Consider the following 19,818-nt stretch of genomic DNA (forward strand, 5'->3'; position numbering starts at 1 on the left):
AACAAATACCACTTGCATATCAATATATACGAAAATCCACAAATCAACAAATATAAATGCACTCATGATAAATTAGGCGGCCCATCTGGTTGTCTAATAATGTGAAAATATTGTACTCATGAGAATTGGGCAGCCCTTCTGTTTACCCAAATGCATTTATAATACGGGTACTAATGAACGCTGGTACACCTATGTTATCCCTCACGTAGTACACCGCCGATATTGGACAATCATCTGTCATCCAATATCAAAATATATGGGTACTCATAAACCGATAATCCATCTGTTACTTCATATGCAGTACCGAGGCAGACAAACTAGAGCTCTAACTGTATCGTAACTTTCGCCCGGCCAAATGCTAGGTCCCGACATGCCAAACACGTCCGAAGACAACAACTCGTCCGAAGACATAAATCACGTCCGAAGACAAATCACGTACGAAGACAAATCATGTCCGAAGACAAATCACGTACAAAGACAATTCACGTCCGAAGACAAAATCATGTCCGAAGACAAATCACGTCCGAAGACAATCTTTCGTCCGAAGACATTTCACGTCTGAAGACAAATCGCGTCCGAAGACAAATCACGTCCGAAGACAATCACGTCCGAAAACAAATCACGTCCGAAGACAAAAACTCATCCGAAGACATACAATCACGTCCGAAGATAAAAACTGGTTTTAACATGGACTCGTTTTAACAATCTCCATGTTAAAACCACGTACAATAATCATCATGTCATATTGTACAAATCAAATCACATGCTCGATATATAAATCTCGTCATCAAAATGACATATTCACAACGAATCGTAACAGTATATAATATAGCAAACTATATATATATGTACATATTTACCATTTATACAAATATATATGTTCCACTATATCATATACATGTCATATTTCATTCTTTAAAATTATGCATAATCTTGAATCTCCGCAATGGTAGATTCGTAAATAAGTGTGATTTTATTCACCTTAGAATTTCGAGCGTAATTCTACGATTCCGAACGTAAATCCTTCACTTGAATTATCAATCACCTTGAAAAGAATTTAGAATAGTTACGTAAACCTTAAATGCCGAAACATTAATAATATGTTACTGTTCAGCAATTTCTGGTTTTACGAAATTACTGTTCACGGAGTTACTATTAACCTATTTACTATTTACATATTTCTGTACAAATACCCATCAATTACATATTCATGTACGTATGCATACTGGTTTACGTATTTCTATACGTATGCATACTATTCAAATGTAAATATTATCTCAGTAAATAATAATTACCGATTTATCCTTCCGAAATTACTTTTATATTTACTGAAAGTAATTTATATTTACATTTACCGTACGTAAGATAAATTTACATTTACAGTACGTAAATAACTTTATTTCACTGTCGTAAAAATAAATTTTTACAAATTTACTGTTTCGAAAACACTATTCACGCGCCACCGCACGTGGCGGCGCGTGTGGTACACTCGCCACCTTCCGGCGACCGCGCGTGACACTCACGCGCCACTCACTGTGGCAGCGCGTGGGGCCCACGCGCCGAGCCTAAGGCCGGCACGTAGCACGCCACCGCCACCCCAAAATTCCTCATTTCTTTTTCCTCCACTCCTACACGGCCCAAGGCCGCCTCCACACCGCCTCACGCACTCACACGCGCCGCCTAAGGCGGCGGTGATCCACCCTCCTCCTTCTCCTCCGATCTCCACAAAAATCAACTCAAATCCAACAAATTTCAATCACACAATCACACACAATCATCAATCACCTCAATTCATACCTAGATCGTACGATGGAGGCTTCAGAACCTCGTCGGAGAGGGATGGATCGTCGGCGGTGCTCGATTCCTCGCAGAGGGCTAGTCGCGGCTCGAATCGCGTCTTAATCGCTCACCTACGGCGTCGGGGGTGGAGAGGGGTGAAAGCCGAGTGCTTGCGTCGGCGGAGAGGCTGCTCGAACGGTGGGGGCGATAGCGCGAGCCTCGGATCGTTACGCGGCTTCGCGACGGCGATGGGGACTGCGTCGTGTTAGGGGTTTGGATCGGGGAGCCTTGCGGTGCTTTTGGGCTGTGCGGTGTGGCCCACGGTGGGCCGGCCGGCGAAATCGCTGGCGAAGCTTAAGAGAGGGAGGGGAAATCTGGGAGAGGGCGAGAGAGAAGAGAGAGAAAGAGGGAAAATGGGAGAGGAGGCGCGGGGTGTGGGTTTCTAGAAATGAAAACCCTAACTCCAATAATTATCTATTTATACTCGTTTTCAAAATCAGAAACTAACTTCCGACGTTAATAACTTTCACGTACGACATCTGATTAGAACGCGTGATGTGTCCACAAACTCGTATCGACGAGTTCTACAACTTTCATGAAGGAAGTTTTCACAAATGAGTGACGGAATAAAAGTCGATACTCACGTCGCTGAAACGTAACGTTTTTCTAAATAAACGTTCCGAGAATGTTTCCGTTTTCGTTTCGTAATGTCGCAAACCACTAATTGTCATTTTAAAAGAATTTTCACAAACTTTATAAATTTAAATCAAACCAATAATCATTCCGAAAAATCGGGTTATTACATCTCTTTTATCTACTTTGATTATCTATGGGTGACAAACAACGTGGTAACAATTTGGTTAACATCGCAGAGTCAGACGGTGCTGCTACATATTTCTCTACATAAATGGTTGCTCTGTCTAATCAGCTTAGAGAAATTTGTGAGTTACTGGAGTGAAGGTAGGGAAGGAGGATAAAATGGGCGAAAGCATAATACAAATAAAAAATCTAGTACCAAGGGGAATATTCCATATTTTGATGGTCACATGTGTGGATGACTAGCTTTATGAATTGGCTCGATGATGTTGATAACTTTTTTAAGGTCATGAAAGTTCCAGATCACCAGCACGCCAAAAAGGTTGCTTCTCGTCTCATGGGCACTGCTGCTAATCGGTGGGATGGATTACAAAAGGCTAGGAAGATACAAGGTAAAGTTCATGTTAGAACCTGGAGAAAAATGAAAGGTCTTCTTAGAGAAAAGTTTTTGCCAAGAGATTTTTCGATTAAGAAGTATCCTTCTAAGGTGAAAGGGAAGAAGATAAAACTTAAGGAGTTTGTTTGCCTATTGAGAATAATTTTTCTATTGAAGAAGATGCAGAATATATTGCAGTGGAGGAAGCCTCCCAAAAAATTGTCCATGATTTTTTAATGGAAGAAACTCCACTAAAATTTATCCATAAAGAGGTAAAAGAAGAAATTGCATCTCTTGACATGGTTATTGTTGTTGAAGAAAATTTGCAGCCTCAGTTTAATTATTCAGAAGAGGTTATACAACATTGTAATTTTGGGATGGAAGAAGAATTTGTTTAAGATGCATTTGACAAACTCGTCTTTGGAGTTGGCTTCATGGTGGTGCCATCAACGTTTGCTGAAGATCTTGTCTACAAGCCATATGTTCAATTGTCTAATTTATTATGGGTTTTTTTTATCTACATGTTCTTGTTCTTTATTTAAGAGGAACTCGAGGTCGAGTTCTTTTCAAAGTGGATGAGACTGATACATAACAAGAAATGAGTAAATTAAATTAGAAAATATAAAGAGAAGGAAGCGGCAAACAATAAAGAAGAATGATTTGAAGATATGTAATTCGTGCATTCTAAGGCAATTAGCTGCTGAAATATTTAAGAAGATGATATTTTGGACTTTTCGGGTTGCTCGTACAAAATTGCAGATTTTAATTTGTGAATCAAATAATGACAGAATGTTTATTTGAGACTCATAATATCTTTATGGAATGAGAATGACGAGATCTACAAGACTCACTTTAGTGAGCCCCATCAGATTTAAGCCAAATAAAAATGTTAAATTGTTCCAATTCAAGATTTAGTATTTAGGCTAGTTATATTTTCCTTTTAGAACTTTTTTATTTAGGTTTATTTGTTTCCTTTTTTATTTGGATTTTTTAGGTTTCAATGTTAGATTATGACTTTGATTTTGTTTAAGTTATTGATGCATATATAAACATCATATTTCTTTGTATTTGGACAACTTTTATATTAATAAACCTTTGAGATTTCTCAAATTTTTCTGGTGGATTCCAGAACTTCTCATAGATTTGAGAAACCTAGTCTTATTTTTTTTTAAAATAAAGAAACCTAGTCGTATGGATTCAAGGCTGCCGTTTGTGGATTCCAACATGTTAGTTCTGTTGCATTACACTGATACATTTGTGTGAAGTTTACAGTTCATGACGTTATGAATCCAACAAACACAATAGAGAATGACAACAAAACTGGTTCGTTCTCTTACTATTTCAAGTACATGATCTAACTAATGAGGAAATGGCATTCCACAGAAGTATCATATATCTTATGAGTCATAATAGTGAGCTCTACTTCCTCATCATCATAAGTTCATAACCCACAAGTCCATAGCCAACTTCTTAATCACCACCGCTATTCATAATGACTTTACTTTCTACAATTTTGCCATCCGTGAGTTTATGTTCATAGAATTGCTCTGCAATAATGAATACTTAACCCCACATAGATTTGGTTTTGTCAATTTGTTCTTTTAATTATGTATGCAAATTCATATGGACCTTACTATCAATTTCACAATGAAATTGTACTTGACAATTGCTTATAAAAAATGTAATACTGTGCACATTAACGTGCTTATGATGCAATGTTCATTTGATAAGTTTGCTATCAAAACAGAGACTTTAGTACCTCAAAAAAGGGGCAAAATAAACCAATTTCCCCAATTAATTTAGAACATAGTATTGTTTAAAGACAAATAGTATTTGGAATGAGTAGACGATTAGCTGTGAATTCTATATAGATCCAAAATTCCCCAAGAATCATGCTCAAAGCATTAAACAACATATCACATTCTCATCATCTTCTATTCTTCATATAGAATAGTACGTGGTACTGGTACCATGCTATTGTGATACAACTTTGCTTGGTTGGAATCACGTGACATCACAATCCAATAATAATAGGTGCTTATCAATGTGATCCATTTCCAATGGTGTACAATCGTTAAGATTACACAATATGATGAAGTTAGACTAGATCGATCATTGAGTCCGATTCTTTACAATTATCCAAAACCTAAATGAAGATCACGGTTGCATTAGGGTAAGAACTTAATCGAAATAGGCTACCTAAACAAATCGAGTGTGTTTGCTGCAGCCGGAGTCGAGGAACCATATACTACCTCTCTTTTGGGATTATGGAACTCTAGGTACGTCTATACTACAATCCTAATAACCATTAAACATGCTAATGTGATCAACTAAAATGACTTACTCATCAAGAAACTTGGAGCCCTTTAACTGTATTAGATAATCTAGCATGGTCTATAAGAAACTAAATAAATAAAGGAATACAAGGGTCATCAATCATCAGTACTATCATCATTAAGCTAATAACAATTTCTTTCTCTAACGGGAACAAAATCTATTTAGCACATTGCAACATCATGTACAGGTGAGTGCTACAATGATGGTGAGTATGATCATTGTCATGAACTTATGATTACCATAAATTCTAGAATCTTTAAATGATAATGTAATTTACTTAAAGCAATCATCTATGATTATGGGTCTGGTAACCAGAATCATTGCTTAAAGATATGTTCCACTCAATGAGGCTTGGACCTTGGGGGGTACCTGGTCTTACAACCGATCAATTAGGACAGAAGAAGGTTGACTATCGAGCGAGTTAGAATCTGTATTGCATTTTGATAACATTTTTGGAGCAGTTATTTTGATAATTCTCGCTCTCAATATTGAGCATAATGTATTACTAGCATCTCAACACACTTTGATGGGTAGATTTTGAGTTCATTTTTTTTTTAACTTGCATCCTAAAAATGAGGAGCTTGTTGTCCACCCACGTCCTCAATTATAGGATTTAAATTCATATTTATTCTTAGAGTATGAATTTTATTTAGAAGTAATTGAATATAAAAGAAGGGTAGTTCCGTAATTACTTGAGATATGACAGAAATTGTGGATTTGTGGCTTTTATTTTATCAAATTTTAAGAATGAAAAATTTTAATTATGAAATTTTTTTTCAATGAATTTTTAGACTGGTGAGTGAGGCTTGACTGGTGGGACTGTAGCTAGATTGGTTGTGTGGCTTCATGTGTTGTTATGTACATATTGGAAGATGGTCACTTGTTTCCTGCACTAAGAATTGGAAGATGTATTTGCGGATGGAATGATTAATTTGAAGTTCATCATATTTGCTCTTGCTGCCTTGATTGAGAATATATATGAAGCAAGTTGAAAGGAAAGCTAATAGTACATGTTGGCAGCAAGTTGCTTAATTTAAAGACTGACAATAAGATCTGTTGGCAGCAGACTGTTCAGTTTGATTTTAATGAACTAAGAAGGCACATATGGTTAGGCATGTGTGTCACATGGAGAACAAAATTATTGTCCAGTTTAAGCATAGTTATTCAAATACCCTCATAGCAATGATAGCATACAGTGTAGACGTGTAGTATATGATGGTTACGATCTTGAATCTCATATTCCACTGCAGAGGTGCAATGACCCTCAGCTCGAGTTAGCAGCAGGGTGAGCTGTTGTGGGTGGGAGAAGTAAGTTTAGGCAATAGTCTTCATTTTAACCATCCAGAGGTTTGTCGCGTTTAACTGCTTCAAATAGTATGATGAAACTTCATGGCTACAATCTCAACCACAATGTACCAGGAAATGAATAAATAAAAAGGTTCCTGGCTAATAATCACTAAACCAATGTTGGTAATATTAAGTACATAAATGGTTAGACTAACTCCTGTACTAATCTAAGTTCACACCAAGTTTCAGACATCAATCAGAGCAAATGGTACTAACTAAACTGCCAAGGCCTACTTGATATGAGGAGCCTGTTTTCTACACAAAAGTTGGGTTGATTTATAGCATGATTGTATGAGAATACACATCCTAAAATGTTAGGATACCAACTGCTCAAACGGGATACGAACAAACAACTGCCCATGCAGGGTGACCACGGCTGATGTATGGTGAGGATCGATTCGGGATGGTAAGGCGACAGCCTGTTCACAGAAAGCCAAATACAATATAAGTGGCCTAGTTCAATATTCAGACATGTAACAGATAAGTAATTATCATTTGAAATAAAGCTAAATGTAAAACAAATGATAACTTTTAGTTGAAAATGGATGCATAACCACGGTTTAACACTTATGAGATTTGTTCTTTACAGGAAAGCTAAACTGCACACTAGTAAGGTCTACTTGCCCAATTATGGTAGCAATGACCTCAACCATACTGGTATGGTGCCTAACTTTGAAGCAAGTAGGGTAAAGGCTCATGGCTTTAATTTTCTTTTTCAGGAATGTCAACTCCTGCATATTTCTCAAACAACCCAAGTTCATCTTTCTTGTAGACTTTCCATATCATCTCATCATGTATTCATGTACCAACTCCATCAAGCATACCATTCTTTATTGTTACATTTCTCAACATGCAGCTTAAGGAAAGAGAGGAAAACGATCTCACCTTTTTGAAAGGTGTGACACCCCATGGATTATCAGGATGCTCAGGTTCACCACTTATAACCAGTCGCCCTACTGGATCGGTCTGAACACGCACCTGAGATTGATTACCAAAACATACATGTTAAAAAAAGAAATAACTATAATAAGGGAAGCAGAGTAGAATGAAGAAGAAAAACCCATAGTCTGGAATAAATATATACCTCCTCTCGTAGAAGTCCTGGTACTAAAGCATAGACCTCAAAACAATCTTTCTGCAAACATGATATTCACATTGTATTAAATAGGTCCTCAAATTTTTTATGCAAATGCAAATATCCCCAAGTTACAGATGTGTTGCATAAACTTACTGTCTTCCGCACATTGACCTTCACCCAATCTGCTGGAGGTCCAAGATCAGAAACTTCTACGTCCAATCTATCCAAACAGACAAAATTCAATCCAATTTAATTCAGATTGTGAATAGTCAGCTCAACAGCTGCATGATATTTACAGACAAGAATAATAAAGATTTGACATAAATCTTAACTGTAAGTTTGTTGGTTTACTGCGTGAAGCTTTTATGACAAGATCTCCATTGGGTGGCTTCTTTCTTTTATGTGAACCTGAAGTGAAGAGACAGCATCCAAAAAGAAATATTTAAATACGATGGTATCGAAAATAACAGTATGGAAGTTCCACTGAAGAGCGTTACCACTGGTTTTAAGCTGCTTTTCTTGCTTTTGCATAGCAGATGTATTTTTGTCCTAAAGAGACAGAAAATTGGCATTATTAATCTCAAACAGATTTGTACACAGAAAAAAATGAAAGCCACAAAACAAATGAAAGCAAAAGGTCTTAATATTTAGCAGACCTTTATGATAGGTTCACTGACTTCACCATTTCCAAGGAGACGTTGAGAGTGCCAACCTTGCATGGCACGTGCTGCAGCATCCCTTCTTGTTCGACCTGAACCTGGAGCCTAATTAACATTATCATGGATCAAGGTTCGAATAGTGAGGGATACAAAGACAGATAAAAACAGAGCAAGGCTTTAAAAAGCTATAATGCAAAGAAAGAAACCAAAAGTCACTGGGTTTGAGCATCTTTGTACCACAGAATATTTGAATAGTCAATTGCAAATTAGTCATTGTAATATATAGAACATTTATATCAACACTGAAACCATATTCATATGTATACTTTCATGAAGTGCACGCTATCAATGCAGGAAACCATATTCATATGTATACTTTCACGAAGTACACACTATCACTGCAGGAAAGTCGATTATACTCAGTATGGTTACATACTGAATCAATGATACACCAGCATTCATTGCAGATCCCAGAATATTTCTTGCTAGCGGTCTCACTTAAGTAATGGCCATCATCTATAAAGCGTGATTGGATTCATATAAGGTATCTGATTTTACATAGAACCAACGAAATGTAATAGACATCATCTTAGTAATATAAAACAGGGTTCATCTCATGTTAACTAAGCATGAGGCGCCACAAGCCTCCCAAGAAAACCCATAAATTAGCCACAATCAAGAATTTCACTGGTAACCTACTCTGATCGATTAACGACCTCAAATTTGACATGTGATGGCTGATTTTTGTTTTTGACAATACAAGAAATAAAACGCCATAAACCATGCTAGCGGACTTAAGTGGTGTAGAAGTAAAAAGTACAGAAAATGTTTCCAATAGTTTTGATTCACAGATTAAGTCTTACCGGAATATTGACTTTCATAGCCTGATTATCAATATTCATAGGCTTTGGCTTTGGCTGGGAAGGAATTGGTATACTGAGCTCACCTCCATGTGTTTCATGCTTTTCATAATCAAGGAGTGCCTAAAGTATTACATGAACAATAAGTAATAAGCATCAAAATTCAAATATATAAGATCATGATAGAATAATACTGGAGAGATTAACAAACTTTTATTGAAGCTTAAATAGAGAGTTGAAACAATGCACTTGTGGTAATTTTGAGCAACCACTAAGGAAATAAAAGAAACCGAAGGAAGCTTCTTCAATTCGGGGAATCACACACATATACACATGGTGAAACACCAACCAGATGTGCAGACCAAGTTTGGGTCTTCAGGCCAAAACTGCCCAATTTCAGGAGCCAAATCAGTCCCATTCTAGTGGTTGATACACATGTTTATTGCTCTATTTGTGTGCAAGGACACACATATATTGAGATGCTAAAGCTAAATAGATTTTGGAGAAACATAAGATGCTTGTTTGCACAAGTTCACACCATACCTTCTCATAGAAACCTCTAAATGAATATGAAATCGTAGTGCATGTCCTGCAGTAGAGATAAGAAAAAGTGATAAATTAGCACATTGTAGACAATAATCGACATCCTAAACTCGTAAACCATATTTCCAACAACCCCAAACCCATTTTCTGCTTTTTCACTGCCCAAAACAGGAAATGAGGATGAGATAGTATAGAAATAGAAGATGAGGGACCCTGAAATCCCAACTCCCTTTGCAGACACAAAATTGGGGCCACCTACCAACTTTTTTTTTAGGGGTAACCTACCAAACTTACTCAAAGGAAAAGGATACCTTAGCAAACAGCTAGTTACGTGATGCAAGGGGCTTTGAACCCCAGAACACATCAGAAAAAAAAAAAAAACCAGGGGCTTCACCATTCCTACAACCCCTTGTTGGTGGGACACACAAGAAACTTAGTAACAGAGTGACAACAACATTTATATGTTCCCAATAGCTAGATTTGCTATATTTTATATTTATCGCACATAATTTTTGTTAAGAAACAGCATGTTAAAACAACCAGATTGTGTGACCCTGAAAACGCCACAGAACAACAGAGTCACTAATAATGTATTGCCAATGGAAGGAATCTCCCAACTTCAGTGCTCACAGATTAGCAGTATATCCATTAGAAAACTACGACAAATTACCAGTTTTTCTAAAATTTCAAATAGCACAACAACAAAAATCTGCAATTAAATGTACTAATTGTGGATGACTGATACAAGAAATAGCTATTCATCCAGATCTCCAAATAACAAATTTGCAGTGTAACAAAAGAATGGAGTGGTATATAAAATAGATGGTTTTCCTTACCTTGGAGGTTTAAAGGATGCTCCCACTTGTTTCCACAACTTAGATGAGGTCACCTATCGATAAGTAGAACTGAATCATATATGTGCTGGCAACAAGAAAATGGTGATTCTAAAATAACAAAACTCACAGCAACATATACACAATTTGAGTAATAAGCTTTCTTAGTTTGTTATGATAGTTGTAGCCATTTCCCATATAGGAGTGTTGAAATGGTAAAGGTTAACACATACCGTATCATAGCCTCCCAGTCTCATCACAATTCTATACAGCCTTTGTCACATAAGAAGGGAAAATACATTAGTACAGAGTAAGTATATTATGTATCACAAAATGAGACAGAAGCAGTGACAAACATAAACTTACTTAAGACAATTCACATTGTCTCCATAGAACTTAGGAGGTTTAAATTCCATGCTCCTTTCCTTAAAGAAATTTTCAATCGCCTTCATGAAATCCAATTGTTCCTCTTCTGTCCCTGAGTCACTACCTTCATACGTGTGACTGTCATCAGAAAGAAACATGTACTTTGAGTTTGACTTTCCCTTATTCATTGGTGTAGTAACTTCTTTTCCATTCACCTCATCCTTTAACTTTTTCCCATTCTTATCTTCAGCTTTTACATCAGAAAATCCAGCACAAGGTGCAGCTGGTTCATCATCTCTCACAACTAAAGTATCTCCAGCAGCGCCACTACTCGGTCCAGCCTTCTCCTCACAGCCATGATCACTACTTTGAGCCAACTCCCCCGCATCACTCTTTACATATGTAGCGGTCTCAACACCTGGCTTGTCAAACACTTGACGAATCTCACTATCATTCAAAGTATCACCACCCTCCTTAACTAACCCTCCGCCATTGCCATTTTCTTTGACCGAGGGACGAGCAGGTTCTACATTACCTTCATCAACTGCAACCATCTCAATTCCCATCTTTCCAGGTAAAGCCTCTCCATTGATAGTAGGTTTCGCAGTTTCACTAGATTCCACTACATCATCTTCCTCAGCTGCTACCATCTCAATATCCATCTTTTCAGGTACAGATTCTTCCACAGAATGAAAAGAATCTTCCTGCTCAGTATCACTGGCTTTTCTAACACTATCCGAAGCTTTAACTGCTATCTCTTCTCCACCACCACCGCCTTTCTCCTTGGTTTCACTCATTTCCTATATACAACATTAGTCACTTTTATTCCTTTTCCATATTACAATTAATAATAAAATTAAAAAAAAAGATAGATAGATAGCTGAGAAAAACACACAGATTGAAGCCAACAGCAAACCACATTACTCAGAGCTAAATTTCACCACTCAATTCATCTAAAGGTTTAATCTTTATGGCATAAACTGGAAGCAAATCAGAATTATCGAAATTGGGGACAGAAATTAGGGGCATTGGGAAAGGGGTGCAGTTACCTGGTTGGGAATCGGAGGCTTGAGATCGTGGCATGAAGATCGTAAGCGTACCATCAAACCCTAAATTCGTCTGCGAATTCGTTCCCGCGATTTGAATTTTGATTGGAAAGTTTTTAAGCGTTTAATAATGAAACAGATCACACAGTTTATATTGCGATTTTTTGCAGCTGTGAAACGGCGCCGTTTTGGGACGAGGTTTAGATATTTTGTTAAACCTCTCAGATGACCGGAAAACTGGAAAGGTTACGCGCCACACCGACGACCGCCTGGTGCCGGTAATATATTTTGTTATTGGAATCATTAGTTACATGTGGAATAACCGAAATAACCGACAAACTAGACATCAAGAAATACCATAGAGTAGTCTATACTCTATACATGACAGTAGTCTATACTCTATATATGTTTTTTGATACTGGATTTTATTAAAAAAACACCTGACATTTTCATATTCTAAAACTAAAAGAAAGGGTACTTGCATAGTTGCATTTTTGAAGACGTTTGTTTTTAATGAAGAGTTTAGAACTTATAGGCGCCCAAGTACATTTTCTCTATCTACACGACTACCCTCTTACTAAAGAACATTAGGTTGGTCTCAAATGTAAATGACCTAGTAATTCTACTTATTAGATGTGTTTCTTAACTTAACTTCAAATCGCAAAGTTATTAAAATGGTCAGGCACTATGTTGTAATTGATGAATGAAGTATTTGACATGCGTGGAGGGACGAGAAGCTTTTAGCGTATTGTAACATTGTCTAAAAATAACGTACTTTCGAAGTAACAATAGAAGAGTACTCTTTCATTTTTATTGCAAAGAAAGATGAATGTCAATTTTAGTTACCCATAGTAAAAGTAAATTCAAATACATAATCATGGATGGATAGATCAGACGGCGTTAAAGTTGGTAGTCCTTGAAGCTCTGCAACTTACCAAATCATTTGCCCTAAAACCCTCAATTTAACCCCCAATCCTCCTCTCACTCTCTGCTTCCATGTTGATCTCACCCGTCGTCTCAGTTCTGTAAGCTCTCAACTCCTGCTTAACCTCCCAAGTAAGGACCTTTATCCCTTTTGGAGGGCTCTCCTGCCTTTTGCTCAAATCGGTACCCTTCAAGGTTTCACCTTTCCTTCTCAAACCTGAGCTTTCAATAAAAAAGTTTCTTACTTTATGAGTTATGATTGCATATATTGTTTACTTTATATACATGTAATTTATGGTTTGTAATGTAATTAAAATGATGAGTAAACTATACCCATTTGGTAAATTGGAGTTTGAGCCATTGAGCTTGGGGAATGAGGTTGTTGAATTTGACGTGATGGGTTTGGGTGATGACATTGACATTTTTGATGATTCTCTTGCTGTTGTTGGTTCCAATTCCATTGCCATACCTTCCATTATTGATGGAGAGACTAATCTCGAGCCGTATGAGGGGATGGAGTTTGAGTCTGAAGAGGCTGCCAAGGCCTTTTACAACTCGTATGCTCGCCGCATTGGCTTCAGCACTCGGGTCAGCATGTCCCGCCGCTCCAGGCGTGATGGTGCCATCATCCAGAGGTCTTTTGTTTGTGCCAAGGAGGGCTTTCGTATGGATAAGAGTGAAAACCGTGATCCTGAGTGTGAGGGCAGGGTGAAGCGCCCTCGTGCTGAGACTAGAGTTGGTTGTAAGGCAATGTTGGTGGTTAAGATTCAAGACTCTGTGGGGTGGATTGTGTCATCGTTTGTTAGGGAACATAATCATGAGCTGGTTCCACCGGATCAGGTGCATTGCCTCCGCTCTCATCGTCACGTCTCTGGTGCTGCAAAGTCTTTGATTGATACCCTGCAGGGTGCTGGGATTGGGCCTAGTGGAATTATGTCTGCCCTCATCAAAGAGTATGGTGATATTAGCAAAGTTGGCTTCACTGAACGCGACTGCAGGAATTACATGAGGAGTAGTCGCCAAAGGACCTTAGGAGGTGACACTCGGGTGCTCTTGGATTACTTGAAGAACAGGCAAGCCAAGGACCCGGCGTTTTTCTTTTCTGTGCAGGGCGATCTTGACCAGTGCATGAGCAATATCTTCTGGGCTGATCCTAAGGCAAGGAGTGATTACGCTTACTTTGGTGACACTGTCACCTTTGACACAACTTACAGGTCAAACCGGTATAGATTGCCTTTTGCACCTTTCACCGGGGTTAACCATCATGGACAGCCTGTGTTGTTTGGGTGTGCCCTCTTGATAAATGAATCTGAGGAATCATTTTCATGGCTTTTTAAAACGTGGCTTATGGCAATGTCTGGCCGGCCTCCACTCTCAATCACTACAGACCATGATAGGGTGATTCGCTTGGCAATTACCCAGGTGCTTCCTGAAACTCGGCACCGCTTCTGCAAGTGGCATATCCTTAAAGAGTGCCAAGAGAAACTGTCCCACGTACTTTCTGAGAATTCCAACTTAGAAGCTGAGCTTCACAAATGTGTCAACCTGACTGAATCTATTGAAGAGTTTGAGTCTTGTTGGTTGTCTCTAATTCAAAAATATGATCTCAGAGAACATGAATGGCTTCAAGGGATTTATGCTGATCGGAGGCAGTGGGTACCTATATATTTGAGGGATAACTTCTTTGCAGAAATGTCTATAACTCAACGTAGCGATACCATGAACTCCTATTTTGATGGATATGTCAATGCATCAACAACTCTACAGCTGTTTGTTAAGCAGTATGAGAAAGCTCTTGAAAGTCGGTATGAGAAAGAAGTGAAGGCAGATTGTGATACTATAAACACTGCACCAGTTCTGAAGACCCCTTCACCAATGGAGAAACAGGCAGGTGAGCTTTACACAAGGAGATTGTTCATGAAATTTCAAGAAGAGCTGGTTGAGACATTAAGTTTCTTGGCAAGCAAAGTTGAGGATGAGGGGACAGGATCCATATATCAAGTTGCTAAATTCGGAGAAAGTCACAAAACATATTTTGTCAGATATGATATTCATGAGATGAAAGCAATTTGTAGTTGTCAGATGTTGGAGTTCTCTGGTCTTCTCTGTCGACACATCTTGACAGTTTTTCGGGTGACAAATGTTCTTACTCTGCCATCTCATTATATTCTGAAGCGGTGGACAAGGAACGCCAAGAGTGATGTCATGTTGGACGAACATGCAAGCAATTTGTTGAATAGGTCGCAAGAATCTGTCACAGTATTATATGATAATCTTCGTCATGAGGCACTAAAGTATGTTGATGAAGGTGTTCAAACTGTTGAAATTTATAAGGTGGCTATTGCTGCCCTTCAAGAGGCTGCATATAAAGTTGCTCTTGGAAAAAAGAATGGCGCTAGGTTGGTTGGTGTTAACAAAATTGGCAGAGATGATGATTTGCACTGGGATTGTCAAGCAAACACCTTTGGTGACCATAAATGGGGCTTGGAAACTCTGTCTCCGGTGAGTTTTGTTATTCTTTCAATTCACTGTGTAAGTTGTCAGTTTCTCCTTTCTAAAGGATATTCCTTTAACCTGGTTGTTGATCATTTTCAGTGCTTTCTTGGATTTCTTCTTTGTTTTTGGATTCCATCATATGATTACAATTATAAGTGCTTATGGGGATAGTAGTTGGGACTTGAGAAGGGATGAGAAGAGTACGGGATAATCAATTTTCAATTGGAAAGTTTGGTCCATGTTGTTTTCTCCATGTGGGAGTGAGGAGTTGAGCATGCTGTTCTTGTGAGACAGATGGGCCTTAGAAATAGGGGATGTGAAGGTTTTCACCTTTCTCACCCAACCCTTAGATCCTAGTAGACTTCCAATTCAAGTTGTTTTAGTTACTGAATATTGTTTCTACAATTTTGTAGGATGACCAGGACAAGAAAATCCAAAAATTATCACGTCAACTGGAACGTGCACAACGAAAATGTGAAGTGTATCGATCACATTTGTTTTCGGTTTTGAAAGACATTGAGGAGCAGAAGTTACAACTCTCTGTCAAAGTTCAAGACATTAGAATAGAAATGAAAGAGTGCAACTGATCCCTTCTTTGCTCTGAGAATATTACTGTGTTTTTCTATGATGAGTTTAAGCAATCAAGAGTAAAATTTATTTTAAGGCACATATATAAATGATCAATATATTCAGAATGGATATTTAATTTACACAGATTACAAACTATGCCACTTCTACAGCTTCAGATGAGGCTATCAATGTTTGAGTCTCCGTAAGCAAAGCGCGCTGTGTTATGTAATAAGCAGCTTGATCACTAGCTAAACCTCAAGACCAATATTTCAACTGTCATTTCTGCTGTATAACTACATAGCACATACAAATTGTTCTAGCTAATTGTCCACAACTGAACAGAACAAATGAGATACAATGAGAGAACATGGACAAACATAAATCATCATGTGATCAAATGATTTCCAACTGAAGATCAGGATAGCCAGCCCGTGCCTTGTGCTTTTCAAAAAGGTCCTTCAGTGCTTTAACATACTGACCATGTATTTCCATGACCTGGGAATAAATCAGCATCCATTGAGACATCTGATATAACTTGCATGTGGCATATACTTCACATAGAAAATGTCAACAATCACATGCTATGCCTATGTAGAAGATATGAAGTTTCATCAAGTGAAGTTTCAATGGCCAAAGAAAACAATGACGGGTAAATACTGGCATGAGAGATGTAATCATGGGTGTTTGATAGGGTTAACCATTTTCAGACATCTGAAAGCTTTTGTCCTCCTATAAGAACTTTCTCCATCACTGCTATTTACAGCATTATGTCAACGTGATGCATGTAGAAGGGCAAATCTAGGGAAACAGAAACACAGTGCAACAAAGTAATTTGAAGACTGTCCAAGTAATATCAAAAGTGATGAAAGTATTAAAGTTAAGTGATCAAATTATCAAACATATACATTACATTCATATTTGCCATTGATACATTACCTCTTCCATGGTGGGTTCTGGATTTTTCTTGATATCTATTGGTTTACCAACTACCACATCCATTGGATGCCTGTAGGGTAAAGGGGACCTGCAAGTGAGAACCACGATATCAACCTTAAATCAATTCTGAAATCTGTGGTGTTATATGTGATGCGGGATGCAACAGTACGTAGGGAGTGGGGAAAATTTAGTCAGATTACAAGAGGACGGCAGTACCTTAACTCAGCAATAGCTTAATTTCTCCATATAAAACAAATTTCTACTCATGAGACTTACAACTCAGATATTATCTTTTTTTTTCTTTGAGGGAAAATAACACATCTGAGAACAAACCTCATATATTGGGAAGCATATTGCTGAGAACGAAATTGACATAATCGGGTAACTGTTCCTTTTGGGGTGTGGGGAGGGGGGGGGGGTTTGGAAATATTATGGTAGCTTCAAATTTTAATGTGATTTTGGGTTTTAGCCTTGGATTGGCTAACATTTGAAAATGGTTTTAAGTTTCCCCTCCATAAGCTGAGAAAAAACAAAGAAAGTAATATAGTATCAAACAACTAAACACATACCCAAACATTCCCCAGAAAACAATAGGGCTGAACTTGATAGCTCTAGCAAACTTCAGGAATAGCTCTCCACTTGGTTTCCACCACTTGTAAACATTTGACTGCAGGACAGATCATAGGATTATAGGTGAAGCACATGCAACAGAAAATATAGCTCAACCACTTGAGAAGTAATAAAATTAAATAGTGCCCCTTTCATGAAAACAAGCGGTCAAACAGAAATTGCAACAAACTGGTCTATATAGTATTGAAACTATTGACATCCATAACACTTTAGACCAGTAACGCAAAAGGCAGAAATGCAAACCAGCTATCATACAATTGCCGCCCGAATAAAAACTAATAATTCTACGTATACTATGAGAAATGCAAACACGTTAGACCATTAACGCAAAAGGCAGAAATGCAAACCAGCTATCATACAATTGCCGCCCGAATAAAAACTAATAATTCTACGTATACTATGAGAAATGCAAACACGTTAGACCAGTAACGCAAAAGGTAGAAATGCAAACCAGCTATCATACAATTGCCGCCCGAATAAAAACTAATAATTCTACGTATACTATGAGAAAGCAGATTTAAGAAGGTAATACCTGACCAAAGCAGAAGACTGGAACCAGGGGATAGCCATTCTCCAGGGCTATACGAACAAATCCGGTTCTCTTCTTAAGGAATACTTTCTGCAAAGTATGCAATTAGTACTGATATTTCAACTAAAAAACAGAACAGATGTGTCACAGGTCTTCTTGTTAGATTAGGGAACACATAATATGGACCATATGCTTCTGTAGCTAATCAGAAGAAATATAGTTTCGCAACTTGAGCTGTGTTACATATTGATGACTTTGTTGTGAATAGAATGATGCCCTACATCTAGATATAGCAACAGATAACTAAAAAGTACAATTGAAAAAGAGCCGAATTTAAGTGTCTACCTCTTTACCGTGCTCCATATGAAATGTCTCCTGCACTCCACCAGGCACAATGACACAACTATAACCAGCAGCCAAATTGGAGACAAAGTTTCTCTTTGTGGCTGGTGTAAGACCCAACCATGTCCATATATGTCTTAGGAATGGTGTATAAAATACCTAAACATAATTTCCACACAAAATGAGCAAAACTACACAAAGTAACTGGAGAGAATAAAGAATTGAGCTAACAAAGAAGAAGACTTACAGCAGTACTTGCAAGGACCTTCATCTTAGGGAGACCCAAGAACCCAGTCATGTCAGCAAGTGCAACAACACCAATTGGCAAAACCGAATGTGGCTCATAACCAAAGACTACATAAACCAAAGACACCCAATATCTTACTCATTTGACATAATAAAAACCTGTAAGGGGATAATTCACTAATAAAGATGAGTGTGCATACCATAGGAGCAATTGGGATCAAACACATGCTTTTCCTCTACATACAAAGTCACTGGGAAATAACCACAGGCATACTTACATATGTACCTACAAAACACAATGCAACATAACAAATTTGAAGCTCAAGTACATAAGCTCATCTGTTCACTCTGAAAAACTTGACTTCTAGATTCCAAACAGAAAAGGGTACCCCCTACCTGGCCACTCTTCTTCCTATTTTGCTCTTGTCATCAACTGGGACTATCATAAACAACACAAGCAACCCAAATACCCTGAAATACAAGATTTTGCAGCAGAACAAAAAAAACCCAATAAAAACCCAAATAATGAAAATCACTTTCACAACAAAAATGGAACATTGGAAAACAGTACTGACAATATGGCCTTTGAAATAGGAAGGAAGCAAACGGTGAGGAGAATCAAAGCCACGTTGAAATGAATAGCTCCAAGCCACAAAGCCATCGCCACAAACATGTTGACGATTCTCAACCCGATAGCTTCTTTTCCTTTGATTATCGTCATTCCCTCCTTCTCTTCTTCCTTGTTCATCTCCACCATTTCTGGGTTCTCACTATTACTCTTCTGGGTTCTTCTGTGTTTCGCTAAAGATCAAAACTTTTCTGCTAAAGTTTAAACCTTTCGGTCTAAAAATCAAAGCTTTGCTCTAAAGAAAGAAAGTATGCATGAGACCAAAGCACAATCAGCATCAATGGCATTGGTGTCACCGTTTGGGCATCTTTTTTCTGTTTCTGGGTGTTTCTGTGTTCAACACGAATCACTCAAATTGGAGTCATTAAATAATCGGTCATATGATTGATAGTTTGATACAGGCTTATATGCTAGAATTTTCCAAGAAACAAGCATAGAGAGTCGCAGAGGTATTAGAAAAAGAAAAGGAAAACTATA

General features: G+C 37.9%; 3 protein-coding genes across 4 annotated transcripts; 1 reads left to right on the forward strand and 2 right to left on the reverse strand.

The window, feature by feature from the left end:
* Window positions 1-6,675: 6,675 nt before the first annotated feature.
* On the reverse strand, window positions 6,676-12,153 carry LOC126784656 (AT-rich interactive domain-containing protein 5-like). The gene is made up of 13 exons (XM_050510137.1): window positions 12,044-12,153; window positions 10,995-11,794; window positions 10,862-10,901; window positions 10,632-10,684; window positions 9,796-9,841; window positions 9,256-9,375; window positions 8,390-8,497; window positions 8,231-8,282; window positions 8,066-8,141; window positions 7,887-7,953; window positions 7,740-7,790; window positions 7,541-7,633; window positions 6,676-7,074 (listed from the first exon to the last, which is right to left on the reverse strand). The coding sequence occupies exons 1-13, from the start codon at window positions 12,095-12,097 to the stop codon at window positions 6,970-6,972; spliced, it is 1,665 nt and encodes a 554-aa protein (XP_050366094.1). The 5' UTR covers window positions 12,098-12,153; the 3' UTR covers window positions 6,676-6,969.
* An 896-nt stretch (window positions 12,154-13,049) lies between these two features.
* On the forward strand, window positions 13,050-16,084 carry LOC126804999 (protein FAR1-RELATED SEQUENCE 5-like). 2 transcript variants are annotated; one of them, XR_007673828.1, is made up of 3 exons: window positions 13,050-15,466; window positions 15,560-15,782; window positions 15,874-16,014. XR_007673828.1 is itself a non-coding variant. In XM_050532085.1 (2 exons), the coding sequence occupies exons 1-2, from the start codon at window positions 13,259-13,261 to the stop codon at window positions 16,045-16,047; spliced, it is 2,382 nt and encodes a 793-aa protein (XP_050388042.1). In that variant the 5' UTR covers window positions 13,050-13,258; the 3' UTR covers window positions 16,048-16,084. The 2 variants fall into 2 exon arrangements, 1 of the variants encoding a protein (XP_050388042.1); XM_050532085.1 differs by lacking the exon at window positions 15,560-15,782 and having other exon boundaries at window positions 15,874-16,084.
* A 47-nt stretch (window positions 16,085-16,131) lies between these two features.
* LOC126787907 (diacylglycerol O-acyltransferase 2D) lies at window positions 16,132-19,818 on the reverse strand. Its single transcript, XM_050513828.1, has 9 exons — window positions 19,289-19,818; window positions 19,110-19,184; window positions 18,914-18,999; window positions 18,715-18,821; window positions 18,471-18,626; window positions 18,129-18,215; window positions 17,536-17,633; window positions 16,967-17,054; window positions 16,132-16,525 (listed from the first exon to the last, which is right to left on the reverse strand). The coding sequence occupies exons 1-9, from the start codon at window positions 19,468-19,470 to the stop codon at window positions 16,424-16,426; spliced, it is 981 nt and encodes a 326-aa protein (XP_050369785.1). The 5' UTR covers window positions 19,471-19,818; the 3' UTR covers window positions 16,132-16,423.

This window comes from Argentina anserina, chromosome 1, assembly GCF_933775445.1.
Source record: "Argentina anserina chromosome 1, drPotAnse1.1, whole genome shotgun sequence".
In the NCBI taxonomy this organism is placed as follows: domain Eukaryota; kingdom Viridiplantae; phylum Streptophyta; class Magnoliopsida; order Rosales; family Rosaceae; genus Argentina; species Argentina anserina.